The 22,016-nt window shown below is 40.3% G+C and overlaps 1 protein-coding gene across 5 annotated transcripts in view; it reads right to left on the bottom strand.

Annotated features, from left to right (window-relative positions):
• Positions 1-22,016, bottom strand: part of Palld (palladin, cytoskeletal associated protein) — a 375,372-nt gene that overhangs the window by 39,303 nt on the left and 314,053 nt on the right. For 3 of the 5 annotated variants that reach the window (XM_026389723.2, XM_026389722.2, XM_026389724.2), the window contains exon 11: positions 6,844-7,497. The exons of the other annotated variants lie outside the window; for them this stretch is intronic. In XM_026389723.2, the coding sequence (XP_026245508.2) occupies positions 6,844-7,497 (654 nt within the window). The remainder of the gene's footprint in view (positions 1-6,843; positions 7,498-22,016) is intronic. 5 annotated transcript variants of the gene reach the window in all.

A 22,016-nucleotide genomic window follows, 5' to 3' on the forward strand; every position in this document is an offset into this window, starting at 1 on the left:
GGTTAATACATCAACCCAAATCTGGTTAAGTCTAGACATAAATAGTTGGTTTGTAAAGTGAGTTTATTGCCTGATGACATCATGGAGTCCTACTATGAATGAACAATGTTGTGCATAAAAGGGTGGTGGTGGGAGCCTCATCACTATAGTCTCAACATTATCTCATGTGGGATTGCAAGGACAACCAAATCCCAAAGGAAGGGCCTTCATCGCAAGAGGTTAGTTAACAATCAAGTTGGGAATAAGTTAAGGAACAAACCACATGGTACTCCTAGATACAGCACAGTAAAAACTGCTGGCTAGAATGAGAACTGGGACTTTACTGAGGAGGTGAGTACCTAAGGCAGACTATGAAAGGTGATGGCAGGTAGCAAAGGGGACAGGAAGGAATTCAGAGGCGGCATGATCAAAGGCACAGAAGTGGGAATCAATTGCTCTCTCTCTCTCTCTTTCTTTCATTTAACCACCAAGGAGCTCCAAGTCTTGAACTAGTTACCTAATGACTCTGTGCCTCCATTTCCTCTTCTGTAAAACGTGCATGTGAACAGCATGTGCCTCATAGGCCCACAACTTGAGCTAGCATATGTTAAGCACTTAGAACAGGGTCTGGCATCGTAAGAGTGATCTGGAGAGGCCAACACAAAATGTCCAGCATGGAAATGAATCACAGAGACGAGACTTGCCAAGGGAAACTGAATGAATGAGGGGAAGGAGTTTAAAAGGTGCCAAGAGTTTCCAATAATGCACAAATAACCCTCACTGACTGCCTTTTCAATGCTCAACTCTGCTGTTCTAGGTGCTGGGAATACAATGCTGAACAGAACTAAGTCACAATACTTAGAAAAATTATATTGTAAGGTGGAGGTGACAGAGAAAGGAAGAAAATAAGAAGAAAAAGAACGAAGGAAGGTAGTGAGTGCCACAAAGTGACAGGTAGATAGCTATATTAGTACTGTCTATCAGCTCTCTAGAGCTGAGGCCGTGGGTCAAGGACATTGTTGGTTGTATGAAAACCTGAAGGGAGAGGGCTAGGCAGAATGGGTCAGCCAGAATGAGCCTGAGCAGGGCCAAGAGATGCCATTATAAACCTTGGGGAAAGAGGTAGACAATACAGTATTTCTCATACTTATTCTAATACAGAACCTCTTCTTTTTTTTCAGAGCGCACCTCCTTAGGAAACTGTTAAAAAAAACGTAAGATTTAGGGTTAGCATGTAAGTTTAGTGTTAGAAATCAGAAAAGGAGTTATTTGGAAAGGGGGAGACACCAGGAAAGAAAAGCAGTTATACATTTTTGAGGCAATGCTTTGGCAATTGAGTTTGTTTTCCTATAAAACTATTTCTGTGCTGGAGTTTAATGTAAAATGGTTGTGGGTTTGTGCCCCCAAATGTCACCTACTTTTGATAAATGAGGAGTAGCAACTCATTAGGGGGAAAAAAAAGAGTATCTAGTGACAAAGGGATGCTTTCTGTTCATGATGGTTTGTACAATTTAAAAAGAAAAATGCTTATTCAAAGTAAATTGTTACCAAAACCAGAACTCTTCACAAAAATCCATAATCAGAGGCAAACCTTAATCAGTAAACAACTCATAACAGGCCGCCCACATTTATACTTCATGTATACACACTCAGCCCAACTGTGCAAAAAACATTTCTGATCTGTTTACTCTGGCTTTAACAGTAAGTCATTTGCCATTTTAAAATAATATTCATGTGGTTGGGGTAAAACATTTAAAATATATACACAAACATCTGGAAGGTAAAATCTTCCAGATTTGACCACTACCAAACCCAGGAGGTTTCTCTCGCTTTTTTTCTTTCAACTACTGAAGAATTTTGAATATAACCTTCTCTTGAATTGTTCTTGGTCAATTCTGTCAGTATATTTCATAAACTCAAATCTCTAGAATATAACATCGATTTAAGAGATCAAGAGCCTATCTAGCAACCAGAGAATGTTTTTAAATTAGTTAAAAGTCTTCTTATTCTCCTCTTTACAAATTTAGTGAAATCTGAGGGTAACTAAATTCCACAAACATTACAGAGTGAGCAAACTCATTAATTTACTGGCAAATATTTAGGTAAGTAATATATTCATCTAAGATATACAAACTCAATTTTGGTAGACCAATTCTTTTTTTTTTTTTTTTTTTTTGGTACCAGGAATTGAATTCAGGGGCACTCAACCACTGAGCCACATCCTCAGCCCTATTTTGTATTTTATTTAGAGACAGGGTCTCACTGAGTTGCTGGGGCTGGCTTTGAACTTGTGATCCTCCTGTCTCAGGGTCCCGAGCTGCTGGGATTGCAGGCATGCACCACCATGTGGGTGATTCAATTCTATTTTTAACAGAATTTATTGTGATGCAAATAATAAGTACAAAAATGGGTACTGAGATCTTATTTAAATGGTCTAATATTAAATTGTCTTCACATTATCTATTATGAAGAATGAAATGACAAAGATGCATTGTCTACACCTATTGGTTCACTCTGTGCAACTCAATGCAGAGCCATGCACTACTTGGCAAGTCTAACTCTGAGCTGACCCTGGTGCAGAGATATTTCATCAGAACCATCACTTCGTGAACTCAGATGTGGCCTTGCCTACTAATCTGTTGGGAAATACTTGCCCAGAATAGGATTTGATTTTTTAAAACGAAATCATCTGATACTGGACCCTAACAAGTCTAATAACAAGATCCTGGGCATGTCCCTAGCCCCTTCAGGTCTCTGCTCTCTGATGGAGAATGACAAGATTCCCACCAATCTGTTTTCCTGAAAAATGAGAAAAACAGAAATCCTGAGATGTCTGCAAAGCCCAATGTCCCTTTGTCAGGTTCATTTTTATTGGTTACTCTTAACCAATGTCTTGACTTGAAAACTGTCTAGAATGCCCTGCATATCTAAAATTTGAAAGTACATCTAAATCTGGTACAAGCTTTTCCTTACCACTCAGGGAACTTTGTTTTGTTGCTATTGCAACAGTTTTCATAATCAAGAAATGTTAGATAACACATTTATTAGCAATAAACAGAGACACGGTTAAGTCATGCTATATACCCTCCTGGCTCAGGCTTATTCCAAAACCCTAGGAAATCTCTTCACCATTTAAGTGTAGAATGAAGACAGTGTTCCTCACCTCTCTATTTCCTATAAGTCAGGAAAGAGGGACACTGAAATATGTTTGTAAAGAGCTGAGTGGCTACAAAATATAGGCTCTGAATGGTACATCTGTAAATAAGTTCTTACTGACACTTGCTCTTAGTGACAATCATTTAGAGACAAAGCCCTACTTACATGAAAGAGGCAATTAAGAGACACAGTGGCAGTGTGACTATGTGGCTTTCTCTTATGAGAACAGATTCCAGCACTGTCAATGTGGGCAAAAGATACAGTGCCTATCCAATTATCAGAGATGGCTTTGATCTGATTCATGTTTCAGACTCAGTAATACTGCTTGGAGACCAGCAGAGTCAGAAATTCCTACCCTCTCTTAGGGCCAGTTTTCTGTGTGGAGAAACAAGGTTACAGGAATACATGTTTGCGAAGCATGTTCTCCTCACAGTCTCCATCGAAAGATCCAGTTATTTGCCAGTAAATGGATAGAGCTGGAGAATATCAAGCTAAGTGAAATAAGCCAATCCCCCAAACCAGTGGGATGCTAATTGTGAATCAGCATCAATATGCGGATGCTAATTCACAATGAGAGGAGGGGCAGTAGGGAAGAAGTTACTTTAGGTAGAGGACAGTAAAGGGAAGGGAGGGGATAAGAAGGACGGTAGAATGAAACAGACATTATTACCTTATGTACATATATGACCACATGACCAATGTGCCTCTATAACATGTACAATCAGAAAAAAATGAGAAATTATACCCCATTTGGGTATTACAAAGAGCATACAAATGCATTCTACTGTCATGTATAGCTAACTAAAACAAACAAGAAATTTAAAAAGATTCAGACATCATTTGTGTCTGTCAGCACCTCTGAGCAGGGTGACATTTCTCTGCTAGTGACTCCAGTCACCTTGGGGAAGAATGTAGCTGCCTGAAGAAAGAAGACACTTGAGGAACTGGATGTGCACAAGTTCCCCAAACCACAGTCGACCAACAACATGCTGTTGCTGTAAGTCTGGGGCAGGCCCAGTCTTTTCCTTCTTGGTTTTGTGGTTTATCACTGCCGTCCGTGGCCTCTGTTCCCTGTCTTGACCTCTGCTACCCAGATGTGAGAGAAACAGAACCTGATCTCCACCGACTACTTAAAAACCTAGGGTGTACCAATCTCCTCCTCTACAGATTGAAATAAGAACAATGCTAAGCACACACAGAATAAAGTAGAAGATATACAGTTCAAAATGAAGAAAACTGAGATATCTGAAAATGATATTTAAGATTTTGGTTAAAGGCAGGCATAAAAAAAAAGATTTAATGAGTTTGTTCATTGAGTCATTCATCAATTCATTTGTTAGACCTTGACATATTTGACAATAGTTTGGCAGCTCTTAAAAGTTCAAAGATGCCACTTAGTTATAGAAAACCCTGAAAGGGACACTGGATCTTTGGCAGATTATTTGAATTATTGTGAAGGATAAATACCAAAATTTTGCTTTTAATTCAGAATGCAAATGATGGATTCCACAGTAATACCAGAGGGGAAAAATATTCAAAAGACACATGTATCAAACCAAAAGAATGAATTCTTCAAGATTGTGTGATTTAGCAACAGGAAAATTCCTTCAAGACAAGAGGGTAACCACATAATAATGGCTTATTGGGCTGGCACAGAGCTGAAGTCTGGAATCTGGTACTGCCACTTCTCTTTGGAGTCATAGTCTCCTCTCTCTCTCTCTTCTTTCTTTCTCTCTTTCTTTCTTTCTATAGTTTTCCACAGCCCAGAACAGTGTGACTCTCCATTAATTTTTAAGAAACTACAGAACTGTATTGTGGTAACAATTATAAATATTTGGCCTCATAAAATAAGTAACTATGATAGATGGCGATAAGAGGCAAGTCTTCCTATTACTTGAGGTTAAGTAAACCCTTAAAACTGGTATCTTCTTAAGAGGATCTAAAAGCAAAGATCAGAATAAACCACTGTTTCTTCTTACGATGATTAAAGGCACTACCACCTAATGCCTTCGAAAGACTAATCTTTGATCAAATTCTGTATGAGAAATATTAGAACAGATTCTATGGTACTTATCTTCCTGGGAAGCAAGATTTGGTAGCATTTTAGTGAGAGAACGGTCAGGCATCAAGCTTCTACCCTGAATTTCTGGTAAATTAGCTTCTTTGTAGCCAGATGATGTTTCATTTTCTAGCAGCCAAATACAAGTTCAAAAAGAAAAGTTGGGGAGAAAGTCCAAATTTTTCCTTAGGCAAATTCCTTGACTTGACTTTCATTAGAAGTCTATTATCATATCATTACTGCACAGATTCTGTACTTTTATTTACTTATATGTGCACTTGTGCTTTTTTCCAATAAGAATCTGAGAAGCCAGATTTCCAACAGAGAATTCATGTAATCAACATTTAGAAAGTGCCCAACAAAACAAGGCTGTGAAGCTCTCTGACAACCCAGTCAAGGCCAGAGACAGAAATGCTTGTCTTTAATTTGGCATTAGTTCATTCCAGCAATGGAAAACTTTATATATAAAAGAAAATAGTATGAGTTCTAAGGTCTGCCCAATTTTATTCTTTAGTGGGGTTTATTTTGTTTCTCTCTGAAGAATACTGGGCTTCTGGCAAGCTCTGAGGTAGGAGTTCAGCAGGTAGAGTTGAAATACTGAGACTGGCTTCACCATCGCTAGCACCTACTCAGTTTTGAAATCTTTGGTAAAGTGAGTAACTGCTAGCTTTCAAAACTCATTTTACTCTTCTATAAAACACAAACACCTGTATGATATGTTACTTCTGAAGGCTTTACTACACTTTTGTAGATGTCCTCTTATTTAGCTTCAACCATTTTCTATTTTAAAGAGTTCATAGCTGGAAGTGGTTTCCAGACCTGTAGTCCCAGCTACTCAGAAGGCTGAGGTAGAAGGATCATTAGAGCCCAGAGTTTGGGGCCAACCTGGGTCATCTCAGAAACCAAACAAAAAGCGGTCATAGGGTTGCCACTATAGGTTCAGGAAAACAGATATTAGATAATTTACAAAGAGGAAAACTGAGAGGAGTCACGTAATCTACCTGTTTCCAGGGTCAGAATTGGTACCTCCATTTTTCACTAAATTGCATACACTCTCACTTATTTGCACTAAAATGTAAATACATCCACACACAGCCCATCACTAGATGCTTATAAAAACTTAATACTAGTTAGGGTTTTTCTCAAACACTGAAGTGTATACTTAGTAACCAAACCCCTCCACATCTATTGGAATACTGAGTTGAAATGCTTAGTTTGGGGGCCACAGTACATGGGTTCAAATCTTAGTTCAATGGCTCTGTGAACCCCCACCCCCAAATTATTTTAACTACTAGAATCCTCATTTGACTCTTGGGAGTGGTGTATCATGAAATAGTATATATATATGAACCGCTTAGCACAAAGATGGATAAGTGGTTGCTAGGGTCACTGTTATCACAATTATTATGAGCACTGCAGTTCTTGATGGGAATCTAACTTGGAGGAAATAGTGTGGACCTAGGTAATGGTCAGATAGCTATGCAGTAACAGCTTTGAAAAGCTGCTGTGATCACTTAAAAATCGGATGGAGGAAAATTCGTGTATTGCTACAGCGGTACTCCCCGGTCGCAGACTTGTGGGCGCAGTGTCTTAGGGAATGTGGGAGCCTTGGGTAGGCGGGGAGGTGGAGGTGTGCGGCTGTCACTCACGCGGGGGTGACGCCCTTGGGCAGCCCCAAGGCGTTGACGGCCACGGGTGGTGGCTGCGAGGGCAGCAGGGAGCTGAGGAAGGCCGCTGGCGTCTGGCTGTGGCCGAAGCGGGCCGTGGGCGAGGCGCAGTGCGAAGCCGGAGCCGAGCTCGGGAGCGGGGGCGGCGGCGGCGGCAGCGGGAACACGTCGGGCACCGGGAAGGCGCTGGTGGGGCTGAAGACCGGGGGCGGCGGCGGCGGGGGCGACGGGGAAGACGGGCACCACGAGGCCTCGGCCTCGGCCCCGAAGGGCTGCGCGAAGGGCGGCACGGGCGCGCGGCCGAACTGCTTCAGCGTGGGGGACAGGGGCGACGGCAGGCTGGAGGAGCTGGGGCTGGAGGCCGGCGTGCCGTGGCCGGACGCGGGCCCGAGGTTCTGCGCGGCGATGAACTGCTTGGGGCGCGCGTAGTTGAAGGAGCCGGAGGACTGCATGGTGGAGGCGGAGCGGGAGGTCAGCGCGCTCATGGGCTCCGGGGAGGCGGGCGACGCGCAGGCCGCGAGCTCGGGGAGGGCGGGCGGCGGCGGGAAGGGCGGCGAAGGGGGCGCGCTGCGCAGGGCGCCCGCCTCCTGCTCCAAGCGGATTTGGTTCTGGAGTTGCTGGATTTTCAGAGGGTCCCTGGGGAGAGAGAGGAAGACACCGTCAGAGAGGGGACTGCGAGGACTGCTCCTTCTGGATAGGGAGACTCTGAACACCCACGCCAGCCCCAGAGTCCCCGGGCGTGCGCACAGGTTGTTGTCCTGAAGGCTGTTGCCTGGACCAAGCTGCTAGGTCAATCAAGTGTATGGGTAATGGCACAGTCAGTTTTATATAAGATGATCTGAACCCGTGTACACGGACCCGGATGAAACTTGTCGGCTTCCAAGTGCTCTATTTTAACCACACCAGGGATATGAAGGGAAGGACTTTGATGTGAGTTCTCAGTCCTCTCATATATACCTGTTAAAAATAATAATTCTATCAAAATGAGAGAGAGAGGGGAAAAAAACCCACTTGGTTGAAGTTATTTTTGTGGATTTGTAGGTCAGTCTACTTCAGTGCTGCCACCTCTGCGTTCAGTAAATACCACAGGCTTTATTCTCTGCATTTGTTCCCTAGAGAAGGTTTTACTATATGCAAAGTTTTAGTACACTCCGAATTGCCAATTATTTACACAGACCTTAATACATATAAATAGTATGTGACGTAGCACCAACACACGCAAATGGTGACCTCTGTCTTTAACAGTAGGTGTCCAGTAAGCAATAGCAAGCTATTAAATTTTGTAAGAATATTTAGTTTTTTAAACATTTTCCATTGGGAGTTCAAATTTCAGTTTTTGCAATGAAAGTTAGTAAACACTTAGCAGATGGCTAAAATCTCACTCTTATTCAAAAGCTTTCCTGTATAGCTCAATTGAACATCCAAGATGCTTTCCTCTATTCCTGTCAGGCAGACACAAGGACCAATGGCTGCCAAAAGAAACTTCAACAGGAGGTGGCACTATAACAAGCAGATAAAACAGCGATAATTTTATGAAAAGGCACCTAACTTTAAAAGTTAAAAACAAACAAACACCTAAATTTCTTACCCCAGGTATTTAATTTCCAAAAATAAATCTTTCAGAAACCCAAAGCAATTCAAGGGATTGAAGCTGCTAATACAAACTCAAAAAAGATTTAGGTCCGTTATCAAGTATCATTAGATGTAGGACCAGGGGGAAGTTCTAAACTCCTTCCTGTCTTTTCTTCCCTCCTGTAATTAATCAGTAAAATGATCCCACTTAAATCCATAGGAGGAGGAGGAGGGAGAGGAGGAGGAGGAGGAGGAGGAGGGGGAGGAGGAGGAGGTGGAAACTTTCTTGAAAACCGAAAGGAATAAAGAGAAAATGGTTCTGTATTCTTAATCTGTGCAGAGCATCAAAGATTCTTAACAACAAAGGACTTTGTGAGGTCCTAGTGAACTTAATTTGAACATTTAAAAGCAGCTATGCCACTGGGATTTGCCACTGCCCTGAAGTTCCAGATGTCTGTGTGGTTTGGGTAGACTGTCCAGCACATGTGCTCTTGCTTCATGTGTTTAGAACTGGCTTGGGAATAGGACTCATAAAAGCCACCCCTGAGCCCTCAAACCCATTATCCAGCACTCTCACGCTGAATCTCCAAATGCTCCTTCCTGATCTTCCTACCTTTACTGTCTCTTTACTATTTCCTAGCTATGGCAAAACGCATTCTGTTCCTGGAATCCCCTCCCATACTCCACCTGATTGATGCACCAGGATCAAAAGCCATCTGAGTGGCTTTCCACCAAGTTGCCTCTCCCCTACTCTCTGGTAGCCTTAGGTTCACAGAGGCCAGAGTCATAGCTAGATCTTAAGGTATTTTAAGCTTGTCCTGCTGTCAGCAAATAGTCGTATGGTGTGGCTCTGCCGAGGCAGCTGCAAACACCACATCATGCTCCGTATCTGGCATGAGGATCCCTCTGCTCCAGTATTAGCAAGTAACTCCTGAGATGCTCATCTTCCAAGAAGACAGGATAAGAGAGCTAAGACCTTCATTTATTATACTGGTTCTAACTTTTTCCATGGGGAGTCAGACTACTCATTCAGGCAATAAAAAGAACCACCAAATTTGCTAACCCAAGTGGGCTTAGAGCTGCTACTTTTAGTAAAGCCATAGTTAAGAAATTATTAACACAGCATTTCAGGAGAAATGAATAACTAAGCATTCTAAAGATTTGCCTGTTGGTACACTTTGCAATGAAGAACTTCGCTAGGTGTTCTCTCCTGTTTTCCAGTGGTTCAGCACCCGGTGAAGAATATAAAATGCACAAACTTGGAGGTGGTGGGAGAAGGAGGACGAGGATCCATTTGAATCTTCAGTGTCTGACTTGAGTTTTATGCAAATAGAATTTAAACATTTAAGTTAAATGGGTTTGACACCTGAATTCTGACATTCTGAAATGAATATTTTAAAATAATTTTCTCAGTTCTCATTAAGTTATTTTTATAAATGTTCATTTTTACAGCAATAAAAAGGCAAAGAGAATAAAAGGTACTAGAAAGTCAAGACTACATATAACTTTTGGTAATTATTTAAAAGTAATTTGACATAAAATGAAATTCATCATTTTTCTGGTTTCCCAATTTTTTTCTGCTGTCCTTTCTCTGAAAATGAAGCTGGGAAATGAAACTGAATTGAACCTTTTGGAAATACCATGTAAATGATGAAAAGTTAGGCTGAGTTCTGAATAGCCCTTGTCACAAGTACACTTTTGGTGTCATCTTGTTTAAATCTTCAGTTTTGAAAAAACTAATCCATTGAACTCCTCTCAGTTTCTTTTATCCCCCTCTCTTCACCACACCCCCATTTCAAAAAGTTTAAGAAACCTCCTACTCTTATCCATTCTTCAATTCTAAAAGTCTCACTATTTAGGGAACTAAAACCATCCAGACTTTCTGTTGCATGCATCACAGGCCATTTTATAAATAGGAAAGAGGTTTTAAGTAACTTGCTCAGGGTCACAAAGTAAGTTACCTGTAGAGCCAGGTTAGAACCTGTGTCTGTCCCTAGCTTTTTTTTACATTAGGCATGCCAACATCAAGAACCTTGATCTTCAATGTGATTTTAAAAAAATCTGTCGTCATATTTCCCTCCTTAAGGACTTTATTTTTATGCTTCCTGGCAGCTATGGTATCTAGGACCATTAGGATCTGAATCATTAGTCAAAGTTTTAAATATTTACATATTTAAGAATATCTAACTTCAAGCTTTACTCTTTTTAGGGTGAAATGGTAAAGAGATTAGAAGGTCTTGTCATCTCATAAAAGAAGTAAATACTAACTCAATGGATTCCCCTCCTATGTTATAGAAAATCAAGAACCCCCACCCACCCCAGTAGTTTGTACAAACCTTTTAACAAGAATCGTTTTACAGGTAGTATGATGGGGCAAAGAAGATAAGGATGAAGAAAGATATAAAGCCCAATTTATTTTCCAGTTCAGCCATCTTACCTGCTGCTAGATTAAGGCAAGATGGAAAAAAGTAACCAGAATAAAAACAAACCCAACTAACGGTGATATTGGGGGCGGGGGAGAAGGCCAGATTCACAGGTAGACCTTATTGGCTTAAAACCCAACTTGACCAACTACTACTGCCTATGGGTGGGGTCACTGGGAAGACTGAATGAGCACAGCATTTGGTTCATATTATGAACTTAAAAAAAGTTCCACAGCAGAAGAGAATAACCACATCAATCCTGGTCACTTTGCAAAATGGTCCTTTAAAAAAATGGAAGAAGCAGTCCCATCACAGCAGCAGATTTTCCTCTTACTTGTTCCCATTCCAAGTGGCTGGCAAAGGAACAGCAGTGGCAGGTGGGATGGAGTGGCAGAGGAACTGGAGATGAGGAGGAGAGAACAAGACCAGCTAAGATGGTGCTGCTTCCTTGGTCTCTCCTAGTCAAAGCCACAGGGCACCTATTATGTGCCTAGTACTGGACTGACTCACAACAACCTTGGGAGGGAGTTATTACTATCCCCACTTTTTAAATGTCCCCATAGATGAGTGAGGTCAAGTAACTTGTCAGAGGGCAGAACCTAGCTGTGAGAGCTGGTTGGCTCATAAAGCCTTGTGCTACATTGTTCTCTCCAAAGTAAACAAAATAAGTTTGCTAGAATGTTAGTTATTATTACTACATATCACTTTTTCTCTAGAGAACTATTGCTCAGGCTCAAAATAAATGATGTGAAAGGAAACTTCTGGAAAACAACTTTTATGTAAATTGGAAATTCCCAGTGTATCTCTTGGGAGCAATGTCTGGATTGCAAGAAGTAATTTGTACCCTGCTCACACTAATAAAGATGGACTATTCATAACTGTCTGGAGAAATTCTTGGGATCATGAAGCTGGAAAACATGACTTCAGAATAAATACACTCTTAATGCATTTTCTTTCATTTTTGATTATGTAATACAGAAGCCATTGTGTAATGAAGAATCACAATACGATGGCACAGTCTGATCTGTGAGCTCCTCTGATCTTACTCTTCATATGCGTTTTGAAGTGGGGACTAACTTTCAGCATCCTTATGACACCCATTAAACATGGCAGACTTGTCACTGTTTAAGGACGACAATGTCAACTTCTGCTGCAGTTTCTGTACCCCACAGGGTTCATTAGGCATTCAGTTGGAATACTACATTTCTAGGGCCCCAAACCAACTGTGGAATTTTAAGAATTTCCAAATGAAGATAGGTAAGCTACTAGGTGGTCCCACAACCTGTTTCTCTGTGGCTGAGACTAGCTCAGTATCCCATACATGAGAGAGCTCAATATATTAATTCTGGAACTCATAAAATAAAACATAAAACTTCTACAGGCGCTTAAATTCAGGTAGTATAATTAAGTTCAATCTGTGGCTTTCCTGTATTAACGCTCTGATTGTCTTGTTTTTATTTCATTACTTCTTTCTCACCTCTTCATACCATAGAAACTAGGTCCACTGCATTAATGCCAATATATAAATACTTGCTTTGTTTAGCACTAACATATACTGCTTCTTGGAAAATGGTATATAATTCAGAATTCATGAGATTATCATTTGCACAATAAAAACAAGTTAATATAAGCCAAATGATAACGTATTAGAAGAGGTTTAGGGAAAGTTTTTAGTGCAAAAATAACTGAACTCAAATATACTTCCCTAAGTTTGGCAGACAGAAACAAGGATAAAGATACTGATTTTGTATGAAGTACCATAGACAAGAGAATGTTAAAGTCAAATTAAAACTGATCACTTCTTTGGAAAGTGTACGTGTATATTTAACATGCATTGCAGAATGACATAAGTTCCTTTACAAAGCCCCATCCTTTGATCTTTAATTCATTCTGAGCCTTTTGTAAATTGTGCTGACTCTCTAGACAAAGCCAGAACCCAACACAACTGATTACATGGGAGGGTTCAAGAGAGAAGTGGCCTGCGCAAAATTAGCACAAGACTCGAGTCCCTTTTAGAAAGAGTTGTCCTTCGCATGTAGAATAAGAACCACATTTGGCTCCACTACAGAAAGACAGGAGCTCTTTATGTCTTGATACATAAAGTTGATCTCTATTTGAAGTCATTCCATGTACCATGAGGAAAAGAGAGGGAGGGAGCAATTGCTGACCAATTCATAATCCTTCTGGGAATCTCTCTGAAAAATCAAAGGATAGCTGTGGCTCTCCTGCAGCATGGGGAATCAGGACTGAGAGATGGGGAGATGGGGTTCTGTCAAGGGTCAGGACTGATTTGAACTCTTCTTCAGCAGCAGAATTCTGCAGCTTGCTCCCCAGGGGTAGAATTTTCATCTGGGGGGTAAATGGTCATTTTGGCTCTGTGCAGGCTGCAGATGTGGTCCAAAGCGTTTGCATCTCCACCAGAAGATCAGAATCTGGAGCCTGACATATAAACTGTACATGAGATGGGATGCACTTTGATGGTGTCTGCAATCGGAAGGAATGGGGGGGGGGCACTGGTGTTTGGGCCTCAGCCTCTGGGGGAGGAATGCGAGGTCAGGTTCCCCAAGCATTAACTCAGCATCCCAGTGAAATGCCTTAAATGATTTTCATTTCTACTGCTTCAAAGGCCAGTGAAAACAGCAGGAAGATATTAGCTGCTGATTCCTATAAAAACTATGCTAATTTAGTGGACATTAAAAGGAACTGAACTGTTCTCAATTGCAAATGTTTGGTATTGATTCTTAAACACAGACAATGTATATTTTTGAAGAGGAATCTGTTTTCCAACCTTTCTTGATGATGCTATGGCAAAATCAGTGATGTAATTTCTTACTGAAACACCAAAGAAAAGCTCCCTGTGAGACAGATGTTGAGAAACTCTGTGGTCTTAAGCATAAAATTTGTGTTGAGAGTTTGAAGAACTGGGGAAAAAAGATGGAAAGATACTTAACTTTCTGTCTTACCATGAAGTGAAGAATCTGGGGGATTTTAAGATTTCATATGGTTAATGTATCCTCAGCTTTCATCTTAACTGTAGAGTGAGCTCATGCTGTCTCTTCTGCATCATTTCTATTTTAGCTTACACTTGCTAAAGTGAATATATCTAGAGCAGTAGGGTGTAATCAGTATTTAAGAATGAATTACTACTGTGAGGTGCAGTGGCACAGGCCTGAAATCCTGGTGATTTGGGAGGCTGAGGCAGGAGGATCGAAAGTTGGAGGCCAGCCTGAGCAACTTAGCAGGACCTTGTCTCAAAAATTAAAAAAAAAAAAAAAAAAAAAAGGACTGGGGATGTGGCTCAGTGGTAAAGTGCCCCTGGGTTCAATCTCTAGCACACCCCCAATAAACAAATAAACAAATAAAAATAAAAGAATGAATTGCTACTAAGGGTAAAGGGTTATATCTTTGAAAGCTAGTAACTATTATTTGCTCATGAAATGTCTTTACAAAATAGCAATTCTCTCACTTCTCAGCACCCCTTTTAAACATTTAAGCTTCTTTTACTCACAGACCACTCAACAAATATTTGCTGAATTTAATTAAAATCCCCAGGTTTCTCTAAAACAAAAAAAGTATCTGCTCCATCAAGCTATATGGCACTTGGCCACACACAGCTGCATTTTTCTAAGGGAGTAATCTTAGAGATAAAGTCACCATCAGGCAGGTTATTTACAAGTAAGAACACGGAGTCAACAAAATAGAGCAATGTTCAAATGGTTCATCTTCGGCTGTGCCATGAGCTATTATGACTTTGGATAGTTCATTTTTCCTTTCTGGGATCATTTCTCAACGTTAAAATGGAAATTTATAATGTAATACCTGGAAGGTCCTAATAAACTTTTAGATTTTTGACTTGTTCTTATTAGCCCTTTAAGATTTAAACTTTTTTTTTTTTGTAAGGAAACTAATTTTAAAGGAACCAGTAAACAATGAAGTCAGTCCAAGTATAGTATTAATTTTTGTGTTAATATATGTGACACACACACAGATATATTAACACACGAATTAATACTATATACATATGCGCATAAGCTATTATCACATCCATTTTGAAAAAATGTATACCAGCTTTTGGTAAGCAGAAATAGAATTTAAAGGCACTATAAGAGTCAACTAATTCTATGGTAAATCTTCTTAGAAAAGAAAGGATACTATTAACCTATGAATAATCACCACCTAATTAGCTAACATGAGTTCAATTGAACCCAGGGGAGCTCTACCACTGAGCTATCTCCCAGTTCTTTTTATTTTGAGACAGGATCTCACTGGGTTGCCCTCAGGCTGGCCTTGAACTTGTGATCCTCCTGCCCCAGCCTCCAAAGTTGTTGGGATTCAGGAGTGTGCCATGGTGCCCTGTGTATTTTTTCCCCCATACAGATACACCTATAAATACATGTGGCCCAGAAATAGGGAAAGAAACCAAAACCTTTTGAGTTTTGTCTGTTTTGAAGCCATGCCTGTGCAGATAGGGTTGGAAGTGATTCCACCAAAATGCTCTGCCTTATAGAAATATGAGCTGCAGTGCATCAGAGGCTCAGTGGCCACTGTCCTGTTAATAAATTTTCTCTTTCTTGTCACCATAATGCATCTTTATCCTTTTGCATGATTTTGTAAATCTTCCAAAAATTCATTGAAGCTCTTTTCTCCAATGTAAAGATAGGGTCATACTGTGTTCAAGATCCGGGTTCCAGCCGTCCAGCTGCCTTTCTCTGACAGCTCTGTAGCAAGGGACCATGTATCACCCTCCCACGCCTTTCTTGAAGAGCTCCTCTCCTCTGACATCACCACAACTATCCTGCTTTCCTACTTTGGACACTCTGCTGGGTCTTTTCTGATTCCCTAAATCCAGGTATTTCGCCAAGATCTAAACTTCCTTAGGCTCCTCTTTGTACCAGGAGTCAACTCCTCACCCTCACCCCCTAATCTCCCCAGCGCAGACTGCAGTCCTGAATTGCAGTTCTTTTACCTGCTTCAACATAACATATATGTGCCTCTTCAAACCCAATGTGTCTCTTACTCCAATCTCCTGTTTCCCCCTCGTAATGTCTGACATTCAAAACAGTCCCAAACAGTCCTAACAACCTGATCGCCAACAACGGCTCCATCTCATGTACTTTGTTCTCCCAAATGGCCCAATTTATCATGCCCTAAACTCCCCATGGGATTTCCTTCCTCGCGTCCCTTTGTCTTGCACGTTCCTGATCTGGAGCCCACCCCCTGCCAATTTCTCTTCATCTGCTGAGGTGGTCTTCTACTTCCTTCATCCTTTTGTGTCCATTTCAATGCTGATCTCTTCTTGAAGCCCTTCTTAATAAGACACAGCACCTCTTCCTCCCTCCTTCAAGCTGCCCAGCCCACAGGGCTAGTATGGCACTGGCAGGGTGTGACATGGCATTCACAGAGCCAGAACGGTGTTCTTTGTACTGTCTTTATTATTACAGCGTCTCTGTGAAGAGATGGCCAGGCGTCCTTTGATGTGGAATATGTGAAAGAGAAATGTATCTTGTAATAAAGGGGAAAAGTCTATACTTTACATATATATATATATATATATATATTCATGTATACATATATATACATATTAATGAAAGCATCAGGACTCTTAGAATGGTGGTTCTTATATTTTTGTGTTTATAGTGTCCAAAATATAAAACTCCCATTCCCAAATGAGTGCATTTTTGAACCTTGTGATGTTGCTCTTAATTTGGCTCCTATGAGGCCCTCCATCACATTCCAGGCAGTAGCAGCCTGTACCGATGCCCATTTTTTTGTTTTATTTGGTTGTCAGTCAAAACGGCATCAAGTTTCTGTTTGCCTAGAGAAGTGCCCCAGGGGCATTTTCAGTACTTGGTGAGGACTTCAGTCAACTCTAGGCATTCTTTTCCTTGATAGGGCCTATTCTTCCCATCACTGCACTGTTCTACAGTCATTTTTACAAAGCATAGACTGTACTCAGAGGAAACAAAGTTGGTCCCTGTACAGACAGAGGAAACGGTTCTCCTGTGTGTGCACTGTGTAGCAGCAGATCATAAAGACTCAAAAGTGCTGCTAACAGGGCTGCATTGAATGTGTGCATTGGGGCTAGGATCGGAAGCACTGACGTCTGTCTGGAAGTCACACTGAGGTCTAATGTGCTTTTCAAGTGCTGTGGAAATGCTGCCAGAAGCTGCTAATGGCTGATACTAAATTAAAGAATGTGTAGGCGGAGGTCATGCTTTTTCTGGAAGGAAAATGAGGCTATTGGTTGATGACATGGCAGTAAGCATTCATAAAAGCAGTCATGACTCACTATGGATGGAGAACTGAACGAGTTTCTTCTTGAAATCAGTTTCCTGAAACTCCAAGTTACACGGACATCTGTTTTTATTATTTACCACCTCCCCCCTCCATCTGGTGACTGCAGCCCTCTCCTCCTTTACCAACCTGCTTCTGCCCTGTTCCTGTGGGTCTGCCAGTCATAGTCTTCCAACCCTTGGTAACAGGGTGAGGGTGTGGCTCAGAACTCGCCCACCACTGTGTGGCTTCAGCAAATCATCCAAGGATAAACATACAACCGAGGCCAGCCCCAGCCAATTAGAGCCCTTTTCTGGGATTGTTTTATACCAAAGATGGAAGAGAAATGTGTCTCTTTGTCTTTTGACAGCTAAATAAAAGGACAGAATCCCTAGGGCTGCCAGTCATGGAAAAGTCTATAAAAAAGGGAGTCTATAATACATAAAAAGCCAAGTTGAAAGAGAAAAGACAAGGAAGAAAGTTAAAATTGGGATACTATCTTAGCACCTAGATCCAGATAAGCCTCTGAACATTTTTACCTCTGAATTCCATGTACAAATTAGTGGCCCTCTCTGTCCTCTTTTCTCCTTTAAGTGAGTTTACATGATCTACCTATTTCCTTGTTTTACAGATACAGAAATGGAAATACAGAGATTCACATGGCAAAGTTATCAGCTGGCTGGTGCCAAAGGCCTGAAATGAACATCTAGCTGGTAAGAAAAACACTAAATATTAATATAATAGTACTGCCTGATGTTAATGAATCAGTAAATGGAAGAATAGTAGTTCAGACAGTTATGAAAGAAATAAGAACAAATGGTTAAAAATGTTCTTCTCCGGAAAATAATACTAGAATGAGGTGGAAGGGGAGTCTTTTACTTTTGCATTTTATAATCTTCTATACTGTTTAAACTTTTAAAAACCATGTGGATATAAAACATTAATATAATGGCTCTTAAAACATACAGGCCTGGGGATTCACCTCACTGGTAGAGCACTTGCCTAGCATGTGTGAGGCCCTGAATTTGATTCCCAGCACCACAAAAAATAAATAAGTAAAATTCCAAAAGTTGATATCTTAAAGAAAGTCCCACTACAAAAGAAAATATAGTGTTATTGTCTTAGCAACTAAATGTCCTGGAAACCTGAGAAGGGGGCCATTTATCCACTGTCTGTCTGAAGCCAACAAAGAACTTAATCAGTTGTGACTATTACCACTGCTACTACTAGCACTGACAGCATTGCCACTGGTACTACTACTAATGCCACAGATAACAGCTACCTATTATCGAGCACTCACTAATGTACCAAACAGTATTCAAAGTGCCTTATCTGTAAATGCTCCTGATCTTATAAAAACCCTAGGAGACAGAACACTTTTACTATCTCCATTTTACAGATGAGGAAGCTCAGGCACAGAGATATCCTAAGTAAGCTGTCTATGTCTGCACAGCTGGAAAGTGATGGAATTGGGATTCAGGTCTGGCTAGTGACCACTATGTTACAGTGTCTCTAATTAAGGCACCACAACTTATCTAGCACTTACCACGTGCACTGTGACTTCAGCCACAGAGGACCTTTCTAATTTGGGTTCCTCCCAAGACTGTGGCTTTCACTGTCACTCCTTTCCCTTCTGTTTCTGTGTTACTAGGATATAAACATTTGCATTGCAGCTCAAAACAGCTATATATAGATACAGCCTGGCCACGACCCAAAGACATTCCATATATGTCTCAGATGCTAGATTTTAAAAACCTGTTTATTTCTTCATTGGAGAAACTATAAGAATATATATAGCATCTTGAAGCTGTTCAATTTATTGTTTACTTAGGGTACTGGGGATTGAACCTAGGAGTGCTTTACTATGCAGCTACAGACTCAGCATTTTTTCATTATGAGAAAGGGTGTTGCCAAACTGCTGAGGCTGGCCTCAAACTTGCAATCCTTGTGCATTAGCCTCCTGGGTCTCTGGGATTACAGATGTGTGCCACCATCCCCAGCAAGCAGTTGGTTTCAAAACTAAGAAATTAAGTTTGCTACTAGATTTCTTCTTTCAGTTTTGGCATCACCAACCAACATTCATTACATGGAGAAACTACTGAATGCTTAGTCTCTCCTAACTAAATATCATTTATTTACAGTTGTACACTATAAATCCAAGATATGCAGTAAAGGGACAGGAAAATGAGACTCATGGGTAAAGAGTCTCAGTTGATATTGTGCAAGTAAAATGTGGATCCATTTCAGAGAATCAAAAGACACATGACATGATAGCAAGAGATACTACCGTAAGTTTTCCTGGCACAGACATTGTACATTTAGTTGTGTCTTCATTCCCCTCTTTAAACAACATGTCCACTGTAGAAAAAATAAAGAAAGAATAATGTCCAAAGCAACTGAAATTGAGCCCTTAAAAACGGCTTTGCTTTTAAAATTGCAGACAGCCCTTCATAGCAGCTGCTACCATTGAGCTCCTTAGAGCTTTCCACACTGACTCAGATCCACAGTGACTAAATCACTGTGGATCTGAGTTCTTCATGATCTGAAGAACTACAAAGTTGGTTTACTTTTTTTTTTTTGGTACCAGGTATTGAACCCAGGGCACTTAACCACTGAGCCACATCCCCAGCCCTTTTTAAAAATTTTTTTTGAAACAGGGTCTCACTAAATGCTTACAGCCTCACTAAATTGCTGATGCTAGCTTTGAACTTGTGATCCTCCTGCCTCAGCCTCCTGAGCCGCTAGGATTACAGGCATGTACCACTATGCCTGGCTGGTTTATTTTTAAATAATTTCCCTTAAATGCGTTTAAAAGCTCATAAATACCATAAAAGCCACTCTGAGTCTTTCAAGTTTGTACATCTGAATATTACTGATATTACTTACACATTATGTTATTCAATCTCTTGAGAGACTGTATCACTAGAATATTGGAATTTAGAAATACTATATTTTTCACATGTTGATGAACATCATTAATTTATAAAGATGCTTTTCAAATTCCTATTAACGTAAGCCTATCACTGAAGAACTCAATGACATTTCTGAATAAATAATACACTGCCAATAACATTTTCTCCATATTTTGATCTCATGAGGGTAAATAAATGAAAGGAATGCACAGTTGGCTCTGGGTACTCAGAGTAATTTCTTTTCCCTTAAAGGTCAACCATTGCTAGTTTAAATGTTAATAGCCAAGATATGCAAGCCAAGGGTTCTGTGGTGTGAAAGCAGGCCTTGCCTGGTCACCAGGCTCCCATTCCAACCTCTCCTCTGAAGAAGGGAGTTCTTGAAAAAACTCAAAAAATGCATTTTGGCAAGCTCCAGAGATGTAGCTGAGCAGTGTGAATTAAGAGACTTGTGACCATGGAAAAAAACTGTAAATTTTAAATGGCTTTCACCCTTCTTAACTTTTGACCAGCTAACCTTGACATTCCTTAGAGGCCAAAGGATGAGATGCAGTAATGACAGATCTGACTAACCTTCCCCCTCAGGAGGCAGATCCAATTTTCAGCAGAAAATGAATTCTCTCCAAATGTGTCTTGGGAAGCATGAAAATAAATGAGGTTTCTTCCCTAAGAAATGACTAAAACCACTAAAATAATTCTTAGATAAAACCACCCGATTATTTAATGTAATTACTCTGAAAAAAATAAAAGAGATTTATCGTAGCTACATGAAGCTTCCAACATAAGGTTACATGTGACTGTGTATAGTCAAGAGTCATTTTTCTGGCCTTCTATCCAATAATTTTCCATAATATGGTATTTATGACCATTTCCAGTTCCATAAAAATGGTGCAAAATCTTGAAATGCCTTTTGGAAGAACACCACATAGTATTCATCTCATGGTTCTGAGCTTAATTTGAATGTATATAAATGAAGTGTGTTGCACAATCATCTGAATTTCATTATAATACTGTAAGATTATACACTATAAGAGTATATGCAACTTCATTGAAGGTATATACACTTCATTATTCTTTTTTAAAAAACTTAAATAACAGAAAAAGCCAGTCTTGTGAGTTTGGTATCAGTGTGATAATGTACACAGGAGTCAGGAATGTATAGGTAGAAGGAGCCTGGGTCTTGTCCTGTAGAGTGTGTGGAAATTTCAGTGAAATATTACGTGGTGTGGGGTGGGAATGGGGCGGTGAAGCTACTTCCGGAGCTTAGGTTGGGAACTGGCTTTCTTCTTCTTTGTCTCTCCAGGGAGGACATCAAGGTAAGAACTTTGACTAAAAAGCTTAATCTTTTAAATTATTTCTAACAAGAGTACAGATCAACAATCCAAAGAACAAAGGAAAGACATGTTCCAAATTGGATTAATGGAATAGATAAAAATATAGAAACATAAAAGTTATGAATTTAATAGTTATTTTTTCTTGCTGTGAATTATTAATTTCTAAAATATACCAAAAGAGTAAATTAAATCTCCACAGAATTTATAAAAATGTCAAAATAAGCCAGAAGACATTAAATTTATTCATGATACACGTAAATAAACAACATTATTTTTTTGCCTTTTGAGTGCATCATAGTCTCTCTCTTTTTTTTTTTTTTTTTTTTTTTGTGGTGTTAGGGATGGAACAAGGGCCTCACCCATACTAGGCAAGCACTCTACCCTGAGCTATGCTCAGTCCCATACTATCATCTTTTAAAAACTTTTGCTATGTAGTACACTGCAACCTTTACCGTTTTCCTGTGGAGGGAATTCCAGGAGGGAAGCCTCTGTGTCTCACTTTGGATCTGCTGCTTGCTTGCAGGGAGAGAGCTTTTTTTTCCTCTTTTGGGGAGAGTGGGGTCTGCCAGGGAATGGGTGGGTGTGCTTAACTCATTTGGCTCAGCAATGGATTCCATTTCTCCTGAGCTCCCTCCAGTACAAAT

The sequence above is a fragment of the Urocitellus parryii genome, chromosome 14 (genome assembly GCF_045843805.1).
Source record: "Urocitellus parryii isolate mUroPar1 chromosome 14, mUroPar1.hap1, whole genome shotgun sequence".
NCBI classification, from domain to species: Eukaryota; Metazoa; Chordata; class Mammalia; order Rodentia; family Sciuridae; genus Urocitellus; species Urocitellus parryii.